General features: G+C 42.8%; 2 protein-coding genes across 21 annotated transcripts in view; one reads left to right on the top strand and one right to left on the bottom strand.

Annotated features, from left to right (window-relative positions):
- Positions 1–7,140: 7,140 nt before the first annotated feature.
- On the bottom strand, positions 7,141–16,632 carry LOC138750140 (heterogeneous nuclear ribonucleoprotein A3-like). Of its 17 annotated transcripts, none has more exons than XR_011349108.1 (14): positions 16,445–16,630; positions 14,591–14,707; positions 14,365–14,511; positions 14,070–14,280; positions 13,899–13,991; positions 13,428–13,523; positions 13,263–13,337; positions 12,840–12,998; positions 12,130–12,261; positions 11,994–12,053; positions 10,219–11,535; positions 10,036–10,106; positions 7,415–7,466; positions 7,141–7,278 (listed from the first exon to the last, which is right to left on the bottom strand). XR_011349108.1 is itself a non-coding variant. In XM_069912277.1 (12 exons), exons 1-10 carry the CDS (start codon positions 16,448–16,450, stop codon positions 12,004–12,006), a joined length of 1,086 nt encoding a protein of 361 aa, XP_069768378.1. In that variant the 5' UTR covers positions 16,451–16,632; the 3' UTR covers positions 7,141–7,466; positions 10,085–10,106; positions 11,994–12,003. The 17 variants fall into 17 exon arrangements, 3 of the variants coding, with proteins under 3 accessions (XP_069768378.1, XP_069768379.1, XP_069768377.1); XR_011349109.1 differs by having other exon boundaries at positions 10,085–10,106; XR_011349104.1 differs by having other exon boundaries at positions 7,415–10,106.
- A 175-nt stretch (positions 16,633–16,807) lies between these two features.
- Positions 16,808–23,298, top strand: part of LOC138750141 (chromobox protein homolog 5-like) — a 42,662-nt gene continuing 36,171 nt past the window's right edge. Inside the window, exon 1 of one of the 4 annotated variants that reach the window (XM_069912279.1) lies at positions 16,808–17,001. In XM_069912279.1, the coding sequence (XP_069768380.1) occupies positions 16,844–17,001 (158 nt within the window). In that variant the 5' untranslated portion in view covers positions 16,808–16,843. Of the gene's footprint in view, positions 17,049–23,298 lie in introns of all 4 variants that reach the window. The other 3 variants (XM_069912280.1, XM_069912281.1, XM_069912282.1) reach the window with 3 other exon arrangements.

The following is a 23,298-nucleotide window of genomic DNA, read 5'->3' as shown; positions in this document are numbered from 1 at the left end:
CCAAATGTATGGTTAAATCAATGCAGGAAATGCAACTTTTGGATATATAGAGGAGGCAACATCCAAAGAAGAAGCATACTCATATTATTTGAGTAGTCATAAAACATATACAAGGATTGACTGGTTCCTGTTGTCAGCCCATATCCAAGGGAGATAGGAAAATGGAATATAAAGCTAGATTGTTATCTGATCATTCACCCCTGTTTTTAGTAATAGAACTGGAGGACATCCCAGCAAGAACATATAGATGGAGATTAAACTCCATGCTACTTAAAAGACAGGAATTTAGAGAATTTATTGAATGCCAAATTAAAATGTACTTTGAAATAAAAACGGAATCAGTGAAAGACAAATTTATATTATGGGATGCAATGAAAGCCTTCATTAGAGGGCAGATAATAAGTTATGTAACTAAACAAAAAAGACTACAATCAGGAAATAGAACCGTTGGAAAGGGAGATAGTAAGTTCAGAAAAAGAACTAGCAACAAGGGAAGATAAAACAAAAAGAAGAGAATTGGAGGACAAAAAAAAATACGAAAGACTACAAACGTATAAGGTGGAAAAGAACAATGAAAATAAAGTAGAAGTATTAGAGCTAGGAGAAAAAATGCACAAAATATTAGCCTGGCAACTTAAAACAGAACAAGCTAAAAGAACTGTATTGGCATCAAGGAAAAAGGACAAAGAAATTACATATAACCCATCAGAGATCAATGAAAACTTTAAGGAATTCTATGAATAAGTATACTGAACTGAGAATGAATGGAAAGAAGACAAAATAGATGGGTTTTTAGTTAAAATTGAACTACCAAAATTGCAAGAAGAAGAGCAAAACAAATTGATAAAACCATTTGAAATAGAGGAAATACAGGATATATTAAAAAAGTTGCCAAACAATAAAATGCCTGGAGAGGTTGGACTTCCAATAGAATTCTATAAAACATTTAAAGAATGTTTAATTATTAATTCCTCCTCTCCTGGAAGTAAGGAACCAGATAGAAGAAACACAAAACTTGCCAGATACATGTAAAACAGCAATAATTACAGTAATACCAAAGACGGGGAAAGATCCATTAACACCAGCATCATATAGACCAATATCTCTAATTAATTCAGATTATAAGATAATAGCAAAACTATTAGCAAATGATTGGCCGATTGTGTACCAAAAATAGTAAAATAAGATCAACTTGATTTATTAAGAAAAGACGAACAGACAATGTCTTGTAAGTTCATTAACTTAATCCATGAAGTACAAGGAAATAAGATGCCAAAAGTGACTGTTGCTTTAGACGCAGAAGAAGCCTTTGACTGGGTAGAATGGAATGATTTATTCAAAGTATCACAGAGGTTCAACCTACCAGAAAAATATATTAATTGGATTAAAGCATTACATTGGCGAAGGTGAAAGTAAATGAATATGTATCGAACCAATTTCAATTAAAAAAGTCAACTAGGCAGGGATGTCCACTATTTCCCTCACTGTTCGCTTTAGCAATAGAAACAATGGCAGAACTGATAAGAACAGACAATTAAATAAAAGGAATAAAAATAAAGGAGAAGGAATATAAAATCAGTTTATTTGGAGATGGCATCTATACTTATCTGAACCAGGAATATCAACAAAAGAACTACATAAGAAATTGGAGAAATATTGGGGTACAAGAGCAACACAAATAAAAGTGAAGCGATGCCAATGAATAATGTGGATTAAACAATTTAAAAAAAAGAATCACCATTTAAATGGCAAACACAAGCAATCCAATACCTTGGTATTAGATTAGATAATAATTTAGGCCACCTATACAAATTAAATAATCAGCCATTAATGAAAAAAATTACAGGATGACAGAGTTAGAACACTGGAAAGAATTGCCCTTATCATTGATAGGGAGCATAAATTGCATTCAAATGAATGTGTTCCCAAGGATACAATACCTATTTCAATTGTTACTAATTCCCTTAATAGATAAATTCTTCAATGAACTAATGAGAATAAGGAAATTCTTATGGAAAGAGAGGAAACTGAGGATAGCTCAAGATAAATTAATAAAATGGTACAAACAAGGTGGTTTGCAGCTACCAAACTTAAAAAAAAAAATATTATAGAGCAGCACAATTAAGTTATCTATCAGACTTTTATCAAACAAGGGAAAAAAACAGATAGGATCAAGACAGAGCTAGATAAAATAGGGGAGAAAGTACCAGAACATATACTTTATAAGTGGGATGAAAAACTGGTGCAATATAGAAGTTCACCAGTACTCCACCATTTACTCCACATATGGAAGAAGATTCATGTAGAAAGGAAAAAAAAACAAATTACCAACTACCAAAATTATTATTGACGCAAACTAATCCCTTTCACAATAGATAACCTTTACTTTAGAGAATGGGAGACAAAAGGAATTAAAAGAATAGAAAATTGTCTTTTGGGAAATAATTTATTAACATTTGAACAAATGTTACAATTTGTAGCATGGTACAATTTTTGCATACCACCAACTGAAAACCTACTTAAAGGACAAATTGGGAAGCAGACTGAGATTACCAGAAGGAAGCAGCTTTGAATATATGATTACAATGAAAATAAAGATTTATAACAAACATGTACAGCAAGCTGCAAGAGAAGGAAAATGATAAAATAAGCTATAAACCCAAACAAAAGTGGGAAAAAGATTTAAACATAAAGAAAAAAAATGAAATATGGGAAAAGTTATGTTCTGGAACTATGAAAAATGTAATAAACACGAGGTTATGCATGATACAGTATAATTGGTTACACGGGATATATCACGCCCCAAAAGTTAAATAAATGGGATCCAACATTATCAGCTAGATGTTTTTGCTCTAAGAAGGAAATGGGAAACAGTACATGCAATTTGGGCATGTGAGAAAGTTTTGGGAAGATCTATGTCAGGTATTAAAAATCACAAGCAACATACCAAAAAATCCAGAGATCTTTCTTCTAAGTAATATAAGAAGTAAAGAATTAGGCATCAAACTGGATGAAGAGCAAAATAGATTTATTTTGATACCCTTAGCAGTAGCAAAAAAATGTATAATGTCAACTTGGAAATCAGAAGAGCGCCTGAGAGTGTAGCAATGGTACATGGAAATGAATAAATGCATTCCATTGGGAAAAAAAACCCATATAATTTAAAAAATTAAGTCACACTATTTAAACAAATTTGGGAATCATACATGGAACACAACAGAGAGGGCTTGCTGCAGACCTCCACCCACCCAAAATTATAAAATGAGAAGACAAAATGACCTGGTCCAGTGTCAAAAAGTAGATGACACAATTTTCTTGTTTATTTTCATTGTAAGATGACATTGTTCAATGGATTTATTGTATTGTATATGTTGAACGTTTAATGGGTTTGGAGGGGGGGGGGAAGGAGGGAGTGAAGGTAGGGGATGGGGGGAAACAGGGGTGAAAATGCCACTGTGTATATTTAAGAGGGATATGTTTGTTTCTATTTTGATTGATATGGTTCATAGTGTGAAAAATTTTAAAATATTTAAAAAGACCAGGTTTTGGGATTACAAACCAGCCGACCACAAGCTGCCCCTAAGCATAAGCCAGAGGAGAGCAATTCCACCTGGTGCTTATATCACCAGCGCTGGGAGCGCAAGTCCATAAGTGCCAGCAACCTTGCAGCTGGGCATGTGAACAGCCTCCTTCATGTCACCAATAAATCCACTGGCTGGCATTTCTTGATGGACCAAGAGGCCTAGCTGAGCGTCCTACTTCCCCAAAGCTCAAAAGACTCGCACCTAATCTCGCGGTCCAACCCTGCAGGCGGCCAATGGTTCAACCATCAGCACGTACAATACCCACAGAGGACAGATCAGCAAAGAAAAATTCCACTGAGGGTTCGTGTTGGCTTTGGTGGGTACCACGTTGTTGGAAGACAACTTCCTGAAGACTCAAGGCTTGCTGGTCGACATGAAGGGCAAGAGGCTGGACAATGCCCGTACTTTCCACTCAGTGTGCTTGCGACACCACGGATGCCTGCAGACCCGAAATTGCTGCCATGGCTGCCACCAGGGATAAATATTGGAGTATACTCCACGAGTTCCCCGCCATCATGGAGCCACACTTCAACGCTTCCTTGCCCCAGCATGGGGTGTTTCATCACATCTCCATGCAAGGCCCCATGTTGCATGCCAAACCCAGGTGGCTGCCACCCGAAAATCTGCAACAGACGAAGGAGGAATTCTCAAGGCTGCAAGAATTGGGGATGGTCCCTAAATCTTGGGGCTGGAGACACTATGGAGACGACCGTTGGCTGAACGACGCAACAGTCCCTAACATCCAAGACTCCTTGACCAATCTCCATGATGTGCAGGTCTTTTCCAAAGTTTACCTGGTGCGGAGCTATCACCAGATTTTAGTACACCCCGACAATGTGGGATGGATGCCCTTTAGGTTAAAGAACATGGCCCAGACCTTTCAGCGCCTCATGGATGCAAAAGTGTTTATCTACTTAGATGATATTCTTATTGCCAGCCTCAAACACGAAGAACACAAGACCCAAGTTCAATGCGGCCAAATGCCAGTTCGACAAGCAGTCACTGCAGTTACTGGGGCACACCGTCTCAGCAGCTGGAGCTGCTCTTGCATCAGAGAAGGTGGTGGCTGTCCAACATATCCCCAAACCATTCACCCTCAAAGGTCAGCAGGAAAATGTGTAGATGGTGAACTGTTACCATTGCTTTATCCCCAGCACCACGTGTAGCATGTGTCCTCTGTTTGCACCGATCGCTGCAAAAGACAATCCCGATTGGAAGAGGCAGACAGGGTTTTTATGACATCGAAGGAGGCCCTAGTCAGCACAATGCTACTGGTGAACCTATGGCCAGAGGCACATACGGCACTCGCGCTGGACACTTCAGCCACGGCAGTCGGGGAGTTCTGGAGCAATGGCTTAACAGACAATGGTGCCCACTTGCCTTTATCAGTAAACAGATATGCCCGCCGGAACTCAAGTATAGCGTGTTCAATCGAAAACTTCTGGTGCTGTACTTGGCCATCCACCATTTCAGTTATTTCCTGGAGGGAAGACCACATCTGGCACAGGGAACACAAGAATGTAGTAACAGAAGCACTCTCACACCCGACCGTCCACCCTCTCACCCCCAGCCTTGACTCTACGCAGCTACACCAGGCCCAGCAGCATGATGCAGATACAAGCCCTCCGAACTGCCATCTCAGGCCTTGACCTCAAGGACATCCAGTTGCCCAACAGGTCATACAGCTCTATGACATCTCCTCCAGCCCACTGCATCTGGTAGTCCCACAACAGTGGAGAGCGACGGTCTTCAGCCTCATCCACAAGCTCACCCCTCAGTGAAGATATCTGTGAAGATGGTGGCAGAGCAACTCGTGTGTCTTTGGCTGAAGGTCGCAGTTGGCAGTTGGCTATAAACTGCGTCGTGGCCTCCAAGGTACACCAGCATACAGACTCTGATCCAACATTTTGACTCGTCGGCGCGTAGGTTCCAGCACATTTACGTTGATGTCATTGCTCCCTTACCAGTGTCCAGAGGCACGCTACGTCCTTATGGTGGTGGATCAAGCTAGATGACCCAAGGTGATCCTATCAGAGGTCTCTGTGGAGACGTTTGCTAGGAACCTGGTGTGTCAGTGGATCACATGATTTGGGGTTCTGCTACACATCACCAGAGGTATCTTCTTTACCTCTGCATTATGGGCCCAGCTGGCGAGACTCCTGGGGGAGTTAAGCTCTAGCACTCATAATTCAATGGTTTGGTGGAGATTTCATTGCACCTAGTCTGCTCTCATGCCTCAACGGACGGGGTAAACGAACTACCCTGGCACCCAAGGAGGACCTGCAAGCCCCATCAGTGGAACTGGTATACAGTACGCCACTCTTCTTGCGCAGTGATATCGCCAGCTCCAGCTCCAATTCTGGCATTGCATCCAAGCATGCTAACCTGATGGTGAAAACTCACCTCCCTGGCTCCCCAACCCCCATGCCACGGTACCCAAATGTCTCACCGCCCCAAAGAACTGACTCAACAGTTCGTGTTCATCTGGAACCGCAGACCATTGCAGTGCCCATAAAGGTCTTTATAAGAACCTCCAGCAAAACTTTCACATTGGTCGGGAGGAGTAACTTTTCAGTGGACCACCTGAAGGCGACACGTTTGGACTTATTGCAGCAAATAGACTGCCGTGCCTAAACAGTCCACCTACTCAGTGGGATGCGTAGCCGTTTCAAGGATGTGTGCTAAATTAAAACAACTGCACCTAAGTGAAATTTGAAGTATTTAAAAATATTGATGTTCTGAATTCATTGAAATCTAAGGAATCTGCATGACAGACTGGAACAGTATGGTGAAATATGAATTATAAAATTAACAGGGCCATTAGCTGAAATGGATTATTCTGTGTAAGCTTATTATGGAATTTAAATGGTCAGATTGGATTAAATATTTAGATGGCAATTATAATCATTTATATGAATTGAATGACCTACCTTCGTCTAAAATTAAATTATTTCAACTGGTGGATTTGCTTATATTAATATGTCATGTTAATTACATTAAAATGAAGATATTTCCTCAAATTCAGTATCTTTTTCAATCTATTCCTTGCAAGATTGCTCAAATTTTTAAAGGACATAAATACTTTGGTGAGTTTTTTTGTGTAAAGTTAAAATGGTAGAAGTTTCAAAGAATGCATTAGGAAGGTTTCAACTTCCTAATTTCAGAATTTATACGAATTAGCAATTGAAATTTATTAATAGGACGTTCCAAGTGGATAAACCATTGATAAGAGCTAATACTGAATTAACTCAAATTTGTGGTTAAGTTCAGTTATAGATGGAATTCTTAGTTATTATAATTTGCCAGTGTTTGGGTTTATGGAATAGAGATTTATAAGTACAAGGTAAAATTTAGGTAAAAGTTTCAAAATAAGCGTCTTCCTTTTACTTTTGAAAAGTATTAGATTATTATGAAGCAAGATTATTTCAAAGAATCTATGATCTCTCAGTAGAAAGGCAAGAAACAGCTTCCCAATACTGACGAGTGGACAGTACTTGAACCAGGCATTCTGGATCTCAGTGTAAACATTTCAAAATAATGCAAGGAAATAAACAGCTTTTCCCCACTCATTTTATTGCAAAAAGGTTTACAATCAGAAAATCTGCCGAAAATAGAATATTAAACATGGTTTTAAGCTTTCCAAAGAGTGATGCAGATTACGGAACAAGCTCACAATCACATCATCAGCATTCACCTGTTGAACAAGAAAAGATGACCTGATCATAAGGTTAAAACTCTGAACCTTGACATCAATGCTAACCAGTGGTCACTCATTTTGTGTTCAGGGAGTATTCCAGATTACCAACATGTCTTAGACAACTGGTACTTACAAAAAATGTGCCCCCAATCTACTCATGTGCATGTTCCCTTACGATGCCCCTTCTAGAATGCAAGCCATAATTGGAACAAGTGTTAACTTTTAATCATGATTTTTTTTTCTATCCAAACTGCCTTAAGAACTTTTAAGTTTTTTACAGTACTAAGACAAACATTTAAAAAAGACAATAACAGATCTCATTCACATCCTGGGGGACTCCATGTAATTTTATGTGCCAGCACAACCCAATATCCTCCACTTTAATCTAGTAGCCTTGTGCATTCTATTACCCATTATACACCTGAAACTCCATTGATATTGGGGTAAGACCCAGAATCCCGTTAAAACCTTGGTGAATCTCCCCCCATATACTCTCTATGTCTGTTATCCTCTGCTCTTATGCACATCACTAATTCTCGCCAGTCCCCTGCATCCCCTTGCTGTTTGTCACCCTCTGGTACACTACCTCATCTCTAAGCCCGTGAGTCTGAAGTCTGTTGTGGGCAAGTTGATGGTGTTTTGATGGATGGTATTTACAAATATTTGGAGGTACAGGGATTGCTAGGGAGTAATCCGCATGATTTTGACAGGGGTAGATCATGCTTGACAAACCTGATTGAGTTCTTCGAGGGGGTTACAAAAAAGGTTGATGTAGGGAAAGCTGTGGATGTTGTCTATTTAGACTTTAGTAAAGCTTTTGACAAAGTTCCCCACAGGAGGTTAGGAAAAAAGGTGGAGGCATTAGGTATAAATAATGAGGTAGTGAAATTGATTCAGCAATGGTTGGATGGGAGATGTCAGAGTAGTGGTAGAAAATTGTTTGTCCAATTAGAGGCCGGTGACTAGTGGAGTTCCTCAGGGATCAGTCATGGGTCCACTGTTGTTTGTTATATATAATAACGATCTGGAAGTAGGGTTGGAGAATTGAATAAGCAAGTTTGCGGATGATACAAAGATTGGTGGTGTTGTGGACAGTGAGGAAGATTACCGTAGATTAAAAGGTGATTTAGGAAGGCTGGAGGTGTGGGCTGAGAAATGGCTGATGGAATTTAATAGATAAGTGTGAGGTATTACATTTTGGAAAGGCAAATCTAAATAGGTCATATGCATTAAATGGTAGGAAATTGAGATGTGCAGAGCAACAAAGGGATTTAGGAGTGATGGTAAATAGTACCCTCAAGGCTGATACTCAGGTAGATGGTGTGGCGAAGAAGGTATTTGGAATGTTGGCCTTCATAAATCTGAGTATTAAATTCAAGAGTAGGGAGGTTATGATGAAATTGTACAAGGCATTGGTGAGGCCAAATTTGGAGTACTGTATACAGTTTTGGTCACCAAAGTATAGGAAAAATATAAGCAAAATAGAGAGTGCAGATAAGGTTTACTAAAATGTTGACAGGATTTCAAAGTTTGAGTTACAGGGAAAAGTTGTGTAGAATAGGGCTTTTTTTCTCTGGAGTGGAGATGATTGAGGGGGGACTTTACATTGGTGTGTAAGATTTTAAAAGGGACAGAGTAAATGTGAATAGGCTTTTTCAATTAAGAGTGGGGGAGATTCAAACTAGAGGGCATGGTTTAAGATTGAAGGAGGAAAATTATAAGGGGAACATGAGGGGAAATTTCTTTACGCAAAGGATGATAGGGATGTGGAATGAGCTTCCGGCAGACGTGGTTGAGGCGGGATCATTGGTTACATTTAAGGATAGACTGGATAGTTACATGGAGAGGAGAAGACTGAAGGGGTATGGACCGGGTGCTGGTCAGTGGGACTAGGAGGGTGGGGATTTGTTACGGCATGGATTAGTAGGGCAAAACTGGTCTGTTCTGTGCTGTAAGTGGTTATATGGTTAAGCCATCATGCGCTACATCCCTCTATGCTTCATTTCATCTGATTTGTTCACGTCCTCAGCCTTTTGAACTCCTATGACCCAAGTGACTGAATCTTGACGTAAAATAATCCCTCCCCCCCTCTCAAAAATCAACCCACTGAACCTCTACTGGAGTCTTGAGTAAGGAGAGAAATGAACAAATCAGTTGGAATCTTCAATGGTCTTGATGACTACACTGGCTTTGCAGAAACCATCTTCTCCAACAGAAGACCTGTGACTAGTTGTGTCTCATGGCAGAACTATCAGGAAATTGGAAGATGAGGTTTTTAATGATTACAGATGTAAACCAGCTTAAAAAATGGACCGCATAACAGTAAATGTAATTTAATGAATAAAAATGTAGGGTTGCACTTAAGAAAGTCGCACAGGTGGCTAGGGTTGTAGAAAATGTTTAGCAAATTGGCCTTGATAAATCAAAGTATGGAGTACAAAAAATGGGATGTTATGTTGAAATTGTACTTTGATGTGGCCAATATTTTGATTATGATGTGCAGCTCTGTCACCCACCTATAGAAAAAAAATGCTGAGTGCATAAAAAATGCACAATGAAGTCCATCATCCAATTTGCATTGATTGTTGCACCTTCATACCAACCTTTTGTGATTCAACCAGCCCCATACCACCTGTAGAAGCGTTAAGTGGATGGGATAGGTTTACCTGTGGTGTAGAGACAAACAGATTGTTTGGAGAACTGTTGGGTCTCACACTGCCCATTATGCTGCTCTTCAACCTGTCAGAAACATACCTTGAGGATACATACTGCCAGTGTACAGTGCAGGTGATAATCTGCATACCTGGCGAAACTTCCGAGATTACCTGCAAGCAATAAGGGAAAGAGTCAATCTGTTGGGAGAGGGAATATGGAGCCACAAGTGAACAGGTACTAAATTCTTCTGTTTATTTAAAAAATGACAAAATCCAGCCTTACCTAGTCTGCCTGCCTGCTTTAGTCTTAGGGTAGCAAGGCTTCTGGCTGTGCTAGGCCTTAACAGCTAGCCTCCCACGATGCAGCCCTCATGCTAGCCTCCAATAAAATTAAAGGCCGAGGAACTATCAAAGCTGATGCTGCTCCTGACACTCCGGTGTGTGTGCTCGCTCGTAGCCTCTAGTCTATAGTCTCCTCCTTTGCTGCCGATGGTGGTAACTGCAGGAGTCCTGCCTTGTTCTATCTTGAACCAAGAGCCGGAGGTGGCGCACGCACACAAAAAAATAAAAGCACACCAAGTTCCCTCTGGTGACTTTTCTCTGCAGCCAATGCATCTGACTACACAAGCTGTTGGGCACTTTGCCAGTTTCCATTGAATCCCTGCCTGCAGCTATAAAAAAAAATCTCATCCACATTACATTCAGAACAAAAGCCTGGTTCATGGGTGCACGTGTATGGAGACTAGTATCACTCATTTAGGAATCAGGGATGCCTGCTTTGGTGATGCGAAAGTGTTTTTTTTACCCATATTTGCCCAAAGACTTCCAGCACTGTTGCCCTTTCCCATCATAGGATTGAGGTATATAAAGGTGAACCCAAGCAGGATGGATGTGTTGACCCTACATTGCCGTGATTTTGCAGCATTTGTTCCAAGTTGGCAGGTCACTAAAGAGGAGCCAGTGCCACTTGGGACACCACCCAGGCCACTCATACTTTGCGTCAACCCTGGGATGATGGCCACCATTTAAATACTACAAGTGGGCAGGAACAAGTTAGTTTGAAGGAAATGTTGAAAGTGAGCAAGGCGTCTTGGGTTGCAATTAAGAACCCACACAATGGCAAACCTTGAGGCCACAGCTGGCTGAACACTAGAGGCTTAAACAAGACAGACTATCTGCAGTACTAGTAAATGGAAAGTTTTTTTTATTCTGAGTCATGATCACAACTAATACATTTAATATTATCAGTTAAAGACTGGAGCAATAAAATCAAAAAAATCTAATAAAGACTCACTGGAATGTTCATTTTACACTTCCAGAACAGGGAAGGGAAAAAAATCACCAACTATAAAATAACCTGTTCAACAGTTTATCAAAATATCACAGTCCTTAAGCAGATATCCATGCACATGGGATTAAAGATTCTCTTTTTAAAAAAAGTTTGTAAGTTCAAACACTGACTTTTCTGACTAAAAAAAAAAGATATTTTCTTCCGGTAGCAGTTGTGCCCTGTGCTTGGCTGAGATTTGTATTGCAGTAACCTGCTGGCTGTCTCCCTGTCAATCTGTTGGCCCATCCTCTCCTGCTAAGTACTGTATTCCTGTTGAACGACATGGGATAGAATCATTATATCGTGCATTTCCTACATCACGTTTTCTTAATATTAAGCAGAGGGGCAACCAAAGACAAACCAGTGCCTCCCCATAAAAATGTATTCATTAATCTAGAGACCAAGCACTAGATATGGTGACTGACTACATTAGAAATGACAGCAGAGAACTAACAAACCCAACACTCCCATTTCAACCCAAAATCTTACAGCCCACCTCCTCCGAAGGCCAGGTGTGGTGGCAAGTACATTTAATAGCTCACCCCTGGGACATTGTCCCCATTCTGAAACAGGTGCCCAAACTCCACACCACCTCCCACCTTTCCCAAGCAGCCAGTCTCCAAAGGGCAACAGATTTTGTGCCAGTATTGGGAACTCCCGCCATGTTAATGTGGACACTGGAAGCACTCAACTTCACAGCCTGCCCAAACTACACCCAAGTTACACACCTGTTTTTATCTAGAATCTCCGCGGAAAAGAGCCACCGCCACCAGAGCCACCATAGTTACCTATGGATGCAAAGAAACTTAGTTCAGAATTGGAACACAGCCCACAACCACACCTTCCAGAAACAGCAACACTCACCTCCATAGGGAGCGCCTGAGCTCCTGCCTCCGTAGCCACCACCACCTCCCTTCATGGGGCCATAATTTGAGGACTGGTTGGGGTAGTTGCCAAAGTCATTGTAGTTGCCTCCACCACCGCCGCCAAAATTTCCTGCGGGCAGATAACCACAGGATGAACTGATCATCTGGGACAGCAGCACTGCAGCTACAAGGCTGGGTCTGCTTTCTGTGGAACAGGTTAACAATGGATGCAACAGAGTTGTATCAAGTTACAAGGGAAAGAGGTTTTGAAAGGGCATATGGATAGGACAGTCTATCTTTTCCTCAGGCCACTCTCAACAGCATTTGGGGCCACAGCCTATTTGTTCTCTTTTCACTTCATTTAATTTATTTACAATCAGAAGTATGGAAGAAATCAGAACTTGACTGCATCACTTAGCAAGGGATCTATAATCTTTTGAGCAAGTCTCAGGTAAAATAAAAAAACCCAGCTGCACTGGAGATGTGCAGTTCTGCCTTTTACAGAACTATGGTTACCTAGAAGTTCGGGGGGGGGGGGGGGGGGAGAAGAAGAAACCTTTTTACCACCTTGAGATCAGTGATAGGAGTGTCACAAAATCAAGTTGTACACAAGCACTTGATCCCCAATGGGGAATGGGTGAACAGGCGTGTTTCCATATAGATCAGCAAGGTCTGTGTTATGAAACTCGAAAAGTCAAAGATATTCACCTCCACCAAAGCCGCCGTTGTAACCATCATAGCCACCACCACCTCCGCTGCCATATCCTCCTCCGCCGCCACCACCACCCTGGTTGCCATATGATGGGCTTCCCCCATAGCCACCACCTCTGTTACTGCCTCCATAGCCACTTCCCCCATAGCCACCACCTGCTTAGCAAAAATGATAATGGAAATATTAGTGGTAGTTCAAAACTGCACCACCCCCCCCCTCAACAACTCAGTCCAGTTTAAGTTTTCTCCCAAGTCACTCAGCATTTCAAACGTTGCCTAACCTGAGCACATTAAATGGTGCACTAGACCCTAGCACCTGGATTTTTTTGTTTACCCACACGTTCAATTCAATTTCCTCGATGAGGTAACTAATCCCATAGCAGCCCACTCGCTATTCAGACCCAGATTCCAAGAGCACACCATCACCAAATCCATTGTATCCATCGCCACATCCTCCGTATCCACTGCCTCCTCTGGAGCCACCACCAAATCCACCTGGAAAAAGGAGATTAGTGATGCTAACTTCAAAATTGTCTCCCTCCCCCACCATACTCTATGATTACTGGCCGTCCCCAAACAGCTCACCTCGGCTATTGAAGTTTCCTCCTCCACCACGACTACTGAAGTTGCTCCCAGAATTACCAAAGCTGCCTCTGCTGAAGTTGCCAGAGCTCCCGCGACCTATTTAAAGGAGTTGGGAAAGGTGTTAAGAGTGTCTCAGAATAGAAACCAACCTGGCAAGCCACATTTCCCACACTGCTTCCATGTCCCCTCTCCTTTCATGCCTTGGTTATTGAAGTGTAAAGATTGCAAAAAATTTTCACATGCAAACCAGGGACAAAAATTTTACATGACCTAAGCCTCTCAATCTACCACTCAGTCCCTCAGATTCTACTTATTCCTTCCCCCAAGCTCAGATATGTTGGCAAATGTCCTGCACAACCATGGACCTGCTATTTTCTTGATGATATCTTATTACAAAACCCAGAACAAAAACGTCGACAAACCCATTCAGTCCCTCCAAACTGCAATGTTTCTTATCTTAACAGATCTTACCTCTCTGGTTCATGCCTGAATTCTGCATCTCCTCTCGTGACAGTGCCTTCCTTACTTCACAGTTGTGCCCGTTGATTGTGTGGTACTTTTGAACTGGAAGAAAGAAGTACATTAGCAGGCCTTTCCTTCACACCCCCAAGTCATACCAGAATTATGCACCTTGCTGCTCACCAACTATCTTGTCAACAGCATCATGGTCATCAAACGTAATAAACGCAAAACCCCTCTTCTTCCCACTCTGACGATCTGTCATCACCTCTGTGACCTCAATCTTGCCAAACTTTTCAAAGTAGTCTCTGAGATGGTGCTCCTCTGTGTCTTCTTTGATACCCCCAACGAAAATCTTCTTCACTGTCAAGTGTGCTCCAGGCCGGGTGGAGTCCTAAGGAGAACACCAGGATTACAACAGTGTGACTAGTAGATTCAGTAACTCATCCTTGTACACCAACTGAACAAAACACCTTACCTCCCTGGACACTGCGCGCTTTGGCTCCACCACACGACCATCAACTTTATGGGGTCTGGCAGCCATTGCCCCATCCACCTCTGAGACACAAGAGTAGGTAACAAACCCAAACCCCCTCGAGCGTTTGGTGTTGGGGTCCCTCATCACCTGCAACAAAACCGCAAGTCAAGGCCAGTGTCTCAAAGCAGCAAAATGTCACACTCCACGCATGGTGCAAAGAACTCACCACGCAGTCAGTTAGCCGACCCCATTGCTCAAAGTGGTTCCGCAGGCTGTCATCCGTAGTCTCGAAACTTAGCCCGCCTATGAATAGCTTCCGCAGCTGTTCCGGCTCCTGCGAGTCCTCCAATAGAAAAGAAAAGCGGCAGTGTTAGCAGCTATCTACCTACTTAACAATGCAGACAACCATTCAAATTTTAAAGGCGAGACTCCCTCACAACATACCAGCTCTCAGCAATTAACTATCAAAAGATTGAGACCACACAATATGCTATAAGTGACTAGTGCATGTGAAGTCAAAAGGCTGCTCCTGCCATTGATGAACAAAGACATCGGATGGCAGGAGAATAAACTGAACCAAAATTTCCAAAGGCAGCAGACACATAGGTAACTGGGCTGAGTCATCATTGATAACTACAGCCACCCTAACCCAGCTCACATTTTCATATCTACTAACCTACAAGCACATTTTACTAAATATAAGTGCATCATAACATTTTACCTAATACAGAATCATTTAAAGATACGCAGCCAGATGGAACCAACTGGGTGAATCCAAATGTCCCACAATCCACACATCAAACTTTGCTGATTGTGCATACTTGCAACCAAAAGAGATATAGAGAAAGAACTGGATCCATTTACAAACCCACATTCACTCTTGTCAACATAAATAGTGGTGAGTGAAAAAAAACAAATGCTGGAGAAAAAGGAATAAGGAACTGGAATGACTAGTTAAAAGTGGGTGAGGATAACAGCTGATTACATTTAACTCAATTTTCATGCACTGGGTTTAGAGGGTGCCCAGATGAAAAATGATCTATTGATCCTCCAATCTGTGTGTGGTTGGTCAGGGTGGGATAGTCTGAAAAGCTATGGACAGACATGAGAGCTTGAGATTGTGACTAAAAATTTAAATAGTCACAACTGGGAGGTTGCCTTTGTTGTGGACGAAGTGATGGGTGCTGTGCGTGAGTTCCTTGGAGGTATAAGAGTTGCTTCACCTGAAAGGTGGGTCCAGGATCTTAGACTGTAGTGAGGGTCCTTGCACACCACCCCTAACCAGCACGGTGGCAGCCGCACGCCCGATCCGAGTCCCCATTGTGAGCCACCCAGATTGCAGATGGTAACACTAACGTTAGCCCTAGGGAGCCGCTGTCATCGCCCCTGCGACAGAATAGCAGCCAAGGACGGAAACCCTTGCCCGACCGACCCCCCCCCCCCACACACAGTGCACAAGATGGCTGCCGCCGCCATTTTGAAGAGGGACCAGAGCAGGCCAAGCGGTAACGGCCAGCCTCGGCCCGGTGTAAAATAGGACCCCACACTTTAAAAAATTCGGCCATCGTGGAGTCAGGCCAGAGGAATGGGACAGGATAGTAAGCCGCCATTTCACGAAACGGCCGAGGGGAGTGGGGACACCGATAAGCCGTGGCTGAAGAGATCTCGGGTTAAAGGGGGATGAGAGCAGCGGGAAGAGGCCAATCGTTCCCGTACTCGCTAGCTCAGGGGACAGAGCGCTACTTCTCTCCCCCCCCCCCAACAGGGTGAGGTGGGGGAGGAGGCAGCAGCCTTTCGCTCCACAACACCCCCTCCCCCCCCCACCCACGAGAACGGCGAGGCCCGGGACACGCGTTGATCCTTCCCGCCATCACTACACTCACCGTTGTACCAACCTTGTGTGTGTATGGGCTGGGAAATGAGGGAGAAAGAGCACTGAGCGGTAGTAGGGGACGGAAGAGACGACAGTGAAGGTTAATGTGGACGAAAAAAACTAGGCATCAGCTGCCTCGCGTAATGGCGGCGGAGGAATTATTTGCTGCGTCACGGGCGTTGGCGGTTGAACAAGGCCACCACTCACCTCCATATCGCGTTCGTACGAGGGCGCCGTCTTGCCTATTCTACGTGCAGCCGTTATTGAAGAAAAATAAGGTTTACAAATTGCTTAGGAAAAACAAAGTTACCAAAAGCCGCCAAACGACAGAAAGCAAGAGACCGCGCTGCACTAGCGCTGCACCTTATATAAGAGTGGCTACGGCCTTAGACCCCGCCTTCTCTCTCCTTTCATTGGTCGCGTCTTTCCTTCGCTCTCTCTCCCCATTGGAGAATGAAAAAAAATTCATTGCTCGGGCTGGAAGATCAGCTCCCCAACTACTCGCCTTCTGCCCAACCACGTGGGCGAGGCGAGTGTGCGTCTGCGCTCCTGCGCCTATTGGTCGGCGTTGGCGTCCTTTAAGATTGTGTGTGTGTGTGTGTGTGTATGTGTGTGTGTGTGTGTATGAGAGAGAGAAGGGGGGGGAGGGGTGTGTGTTTTTTTTGGCGGGTTTCGCAGAGCTGGAGGATTCAGCGGTGTGGAAAACTAGACATATCTTTAAAGGAAATCCGGCATCTGCAGTTTTCACCCCGCCTGTGCGTCAGGTAAACTCGAGGTGCTGGTCGTGGTGGTAGCGGCGCGTTGGCGGCGGGTACGTCGCTATCGTGTTTATTATTGCGTTAAACCTTCGAGTTTGGTTCAGGGGATTCGGTTAGGCCTCGCTGCTCGCTTGATGGACAGCTCATGGCGCCGCCTACTCTAAATTGTTGCCGCCACCCTCTTCAATGATGGACAAGGGCTCGAGCCAATGAGCGATCGGCGTCGAGCGCTGCTGTCCAATCTGTGGAGAGAGTATGGGTGATCCCGCTCTATTTCTGAGCATGATGCCGGAGACTTGGGTGTTTGTGCTTGATTTTTCTGGAAGGTTCTGCGCTCAGAGGGCTGGAGGGAGGGAGGGAATGCGGGTGGAGGGAGGGGCGGAATGGAGAAAGATAAGGCCACACATTAAACTTCGCTGTAGTCCTCTCAAAATGTTTCTCTTCTATTCAGTTGCAAAGCCTTTACAAGGAGAGAAATTGCACACATTGTTTATTGACGCCAATTGCGAACCGTTATTTTCGTTTAACTACGATAATTTTTCCTAAAATTCCTGCAGAGCTTCCCAATTTAAACCACACTTTCAGAGCGACGAACATTTTGCATGTGATTGTATTTTTATCAAAGTCCTAAATTGGCTATTTAAGTGTTACTAAAGTGGAACGTACATTAATGCAATGTCGCTGTGTTTCTTATATGGTGTAGACAATTTATTGAATTTGGTATGTGTGACATATTTTTTCCAAAGCATTATTACTCTACTAAACAAGGATGAAATTCCACGTAATTGAACAAAATCATCCTTATTTAATAATTAATAAACACCTTTAAATATGGATTATTTGCAGAAATAAGATCATTAGTCTCTTCTAGTCTGCAGACCATTCATCACCTACCCCCAATGACCTCCCATTCTGCATCCTTCAGACCTCTCCCATCTTTATCTAATTTATTCTTTAAACGCAAGATCAAGTCCACACCCACCTCCTCAGACAGTAGCTCTTTTCCACACACCCACCACTCTCCCTGAAGAACGTTCCCCCTAAAACTTTCCCCTTTCAACTTAAACTATTACCTCTTGTATTGATCTTCTCCATTATAAGTAGTAAAAGCCTACTTGTATCCACTCCGTCTACATCTTTCATAATCCAGTAAACCTCTGTCAAATCTCCTCTCATTCTTCTTTGCTCCAGGGGATAAAACCCAAACTTCTTCAACCTTTCCCTGTAACTCAGTCCCTGAAGTCTTAGTAAATCTTTTCTGGATTCTTTCAATTTTACTGATATTCTTCCTGTAGTTAGGTAACCAGAATTGCACACAATACTTCAAATTTGGCCTCACTAATGTCTTATATAAACTCACTACAACATTCCAACTCCTGTACTCAATACTTAAACCTCTTTTCCACTGGCACCCAGTCCCAGGAATTAACTGGATTTACTGGGACAGGGTCCAGTGGAACAGGAATACTCCAAACGGCAGCATCAAATTACATAATTTCACACTGGGGATTAACAACGTCGACCCCTACTCATATCCACTGAATATGCTGATAAAACCAGTGGAAAAGGGACAGCAGAAAGCCCCAGTTAAGGGTGATCAGTGGAAATGGCTCAAAGGACTTCCTATCCCGGGACACTCCATGGAAAATTAACTAGGATGTTAGTGAAAGAAGGCTATTTTGATTTACGAAGGCCAATATGCCATAAACTCTCTTTACAACCCTGAATACCTCTGGATCCCAGTCTAAGGGAATTAATTACGTATTTGTATTCCCAGATCCCTCTGTTGTACTGCTCTCCCCAGTGCTCTATTAGTTACTATGTTTGTTCTTTCTTGGGTTTGTCCTTGCAAAATGCACCATCTCACACGTGCATTAAATTCTGTCTGCCATTGTTCATCCCATTTTTCCAGCTGGTCCAGATGCCTCTGCAAGCTTTGAAAACATTCACTGTCAACAACGACTCCAATTTTAGTGTCATCTGCAAACTTTCTAATCCAATTTACCACATTATCATCCAGATTATTAATATAGACAACAATAAACAATGGTCCCAGAACCGATCCCTGAGGCAGACCACTTGTCAGCCTCCAGTTTGAGAAGCAATCATCCATTACCACTCTCTGGATTCTATGCAGCCAATTTTAAATCAATTTTACAACTTCCCCTAGATACCTAGTGTATGAACTAAGCTCCCATGTGGGAATATGTCAAAGGTCTTACTAAAGTCCATGTAGACAACATCCACAGCTTTTCCTTTATCTACCTTCTTGGTTAGTTAAACATTGGCATGTTTTGTATTATTTCTAAACTGTAGTACGAAATGTAGTCTAATCCAAACAAAAATCTTGTTTATCATAAATCTATTTAAATGTGGGAGTAGTTTGCAGATAGTATTTTATATAGTTTCTAAAATTTACCAGGAAATGTAGACTTATCCAAAGGAAAAATTGGAGGAAGTTCATGGAGGGATTTTGGGTTGTCACATTATACCTAGTACTCTACATTGAGAAGCCTTTTATATGCAGTCTCACATAGCTGTATAAAACTAGGGATTACATTATAGTGAAAATGTCCATTAAAATATCAAGCAGGTTTAGGGTGGAGTTCATTCAGGACCTGTTAACTGGTGAAGAAACAGTCTTTAAACCTGTTGGTGCACGATCTCTCACACTCTTCAACTCCTTCGACGGGAGAAGGGAGTCCAGGGTGTGACTCTCTTCCTCACCTGAGATGTAAGTGGAGTCCATGGAGGGGAGGCAGGTTTGCACGATCTTCTGAGCTGCAGTCACCACTTTTATTAGTTTCTAACCTTTTTGACATACCACCTGTAACATGCTGCGATGGTGCATATATAGAAGTTGTTGAGGGAGCCATAAACTCTTCTGTGAGGCCATGCATTTATTTTCAAAAAGGAGGTTTATTTATTAACTTGGGCATTAATCGTAGGCAGTGGGATGTTCCTGTAAAATGTTGGAATTCATGGAATCTGATGGTTTTCTGTGGGAAGAGTACCCATCTCTAGCTTCCGAAAGACTGTTAAAGAACTGGAGCTGGATGAACAGGATCATCTGGGATACTGAGCAAGTTGGAGCTCAAAAGTCTTATCAGGTGGTTACGCCCAGAGTGCAGGATTCAGCTTGTAGAATGGTGAAGAGAGGCATAAGTCTGTGCAGGGTTAACCTGTGGCAATTCCCCTCAGCCACACGTACACCCCTTTGGATACAGCTGAGGGGGATGCCGTGTCTGGGCCTGGCAGCAGCCAGGCGTTGCACCATGTTGGCTCTGAGCCTCAGAGGGAAGTCGGGTAGAACAATAGTGACAATGGACTCAGTAGTTAAGGGAGCAGACAAGAAAAGAGAGTCCAGGATGTGGTGTTTTCTCCCAGGTGCAGGATATCTCTGAGCAGTTGCCATAAAAGGGAGAGTGATCAGGCAGAGGTCATGGTACGCACTGGTACTGAAAACACAAACAGGAGTGGGATAGAGGTCCTGCAATGTAAGTGTTTAGGGAATTGGGAAAGAGGCTGAGGTGGTAATGTCCAGATTACTCCTGGTGCCATGAGTTAGGGAAATTTGGTACAGGTAGATAGAGCAGAAAAATGAGTGGCTAATGAGAGTGAAGAAACAGAATTAGAGTTTATTGTCACAAACATGTCATGAAATTAATTGTTTTACAATAGCATCACGGTGGGATTTATATTGCTATAAATAACATTTCAAAATTAGAAATAAATGAATTGGAGATAGTGAGGAAGTTTCTGTGATTCATTGATTATTCAAGAATCTGATGGTGATGGGGAAGAAACTGTCCATGTGCCATTGAATGCTTGTCTTCAGGTTCCTCTACCTTTGTCCCAATGGTAGCAGAGTGAAGAGGGCATGGCCTGGGTGGTTGGGGTCTTCGAGGATAGAGGCTTCTTTTTTAAGTCAGCATCTCAGGTCGATGTTCTCGATGAAGTCTGGTGCCTTTGATATTGCAGGATGAGTTAACAACCCTCTGGGGTATATTTTTGTTGTATATATTGGCACCTCTACCAGACAGAGATGAACTGGTCAGAATGCTCCCCACCTGTTGAAAGTTGCAAGGGTCTTTGGTGACATACTGAATCTCCTCAGACATCTCACAAAGTCTAGCCACTGGTGAGCCTTCTTTGTAATTGTATCAACATGGAGGCTCCAGGACAGATCCTCAGAGATGTTCACTCCTAGGAATTTGAAGTTCTTTGTCCCTTTCCACTGGTGACCCCTTGATGAGAACTGGATCAGTTTCTCCTGACTTCCTCCTGACGTCCATAATCATCTCCTTTGTTTTGCTGACACTGAACACAAAGTTGTTGTGACACCATTCAACTAGCTTCCTGATTGCTGTTTGTGTCATGGTGTCATCGGCAAATTTGTAGATGGCATTGGAATTGTGCCTGGCCACACTGTTATGAGTACAGCGAGTAGAGCAGTGGGCTAAGCACACATCCTTGGGATGCACCTGTGTTGATAGTCAGTAAGGAGGAGATGTTGTCTCCAATTCATACTGACTGTGGTCTTCTGATGAGGATGTTAAGGATCCATTGCAGAGTTGGATACAGAGGCCCAGGACTTGGAGCTTGCTGAAGTAATGATGGTGATGAAGTGTAGCTGGATGTAGATATTGCTGTTGTCTAGGTTTAGGGTGCAGGGTTTTAAGTAAAACTGCAATGCTGGAGAAACAGCAGATTAAATATTGTCTTTTATATAGCAAAGATAAAAGTACATAACTGATGGGTTGTGCTTGAGCCCTTCATCAAGGTATGGAAAAATGTTGGCAGGTGTCTGAATAAAAAGGGGAGGTGGGAGGAATAGGGGCAAGGAGAATGGTCCTAAAAGACAGGAGGAAATAGGTGGATAAAGGAGGGAGAGCACATTAGCAGACAGGGGAGATGGGATGGCTCTGTGAATGGAGAGGGTGAAAGAGAGAAGTCATTGGAAAGGGAAGGGAGAACATGTTAGCAGAAACTGGACGTTGATGTTAATGCCATCTGTCTGGAGAGTGTCCAGACGAGATATCAAATGTTGTCCCCCCAATTTATATAAGGCCACGGGAGTGTGACACAGATTTGAAATGGTTCCCTGTCACTGATGTGGATTGAATGAAGGTGCTCAGTGAAGCGATCTCCCAGTCTGCGCCCAGTCTTTCCGACGTAGATAAGGTCACAACAAGACCACATTAGACAATTCCTGCTTCATTTGGAAGGACTGATTACCTCCTGTGGCCAAAGGGAAAGGTGCTGGGAGGGTGGGAGCAAGAAGTTCATATCATTCCTTGGATTCTTGGATCATTGGAACTTTTCTGAGGGTGGGGAGAGTTGTCACAAGTGAGATGTTGCACCTGAATTAGAGGGGAACCAATATAGCCGCGAGGGTTGTTAATGCTGTTGGGGAGGGAGATTAAACTCGATTCTCGTGGGATTAGGAACCAAAGTTAAGGGGTGGTTGATGCACAGTAGATACAGGCGGTAGGGAGTTCATGTGAAGGACAGGCAGTGCAAAATTGCCACCAGTGGGATGAGTTGCAGCGAAACAGGGTCGTAGTCAAAAAAAGTAATAAATACAGGGCTAAAGGTATCATTATGTAATTGTGACTACATGGGTCATTGGTAGCTGAATGTCCAAGGGATAGGCAGGTATGCAGAGAGTGTGGTATGGCTCTGTGGGTAAAGAATTACATTAAATTGTTAGAACAAGGTGACATGATCAAAGATATAGACTCACTGTGGTGAGTTAAGAAATGACAAGGTTAAAAAGGCAATTATATGCCTTTAACCAAGATGTGGACATCAAATTTCAACAGTAAGTAGAAAAAGTGTGTCAGAACGGCAATGTTATGGCTGTCATGAGGGATGTTAAAATGCAAGATTGGAAAAAGCAGATTGGGACTAAATCTCAAGGCGGAGAATTTGTAAATACCTATGAGATGGGTTTTTACAGCACTTTGTTGATGAGCCTACTACGGGATTGGCTGCACTGGATTGGATGTTGTGTAATGTAGCAGAGGTGGTTAGAGAGCTTAAAGCAAAGGAACGACTGGGAGGCAATGGAATACTTGGAGGCATATGACAGGACTGGCCAATAGCTTGCTTGCTAAATCTACTAGAATTCTTTGAGTAAGTTTTAAGCAGCTGGATAAGGGGAGCTGCAATGGGTGCTGTGTATTTGGCTTTTCATAAGGCCTTTTGACAAGGTTCCAGTCATGATACTACTTAACACAATAAGAGTCTGTGGTATAATGGAAATATAACGTGTAGTAGCCAGATATGCATTGTTTTTGG

The sequence above is a fragment of the Narcine bancroftii genome (genome assembly GCF_036971445.1).
Source record: "Narcine bancroftii isolate sNarBan1 chromosome 12 unlocalized genomic scaffold, sNarBan1.hap1 SUPER_12_unloc_2, whole genome shotgun sequence".
NCBI classification, from domain to species: Eukaryota; Metazoa; Chordata; class Chondrichthyes; order Torpediniformes; family Narcinidae; genus Narcine; species Narcine bancroftii.
Note: the sequence above shows the minus strand (reverse complement) of the source record. Positions and strands in the feature narration are given on the sequence as shown.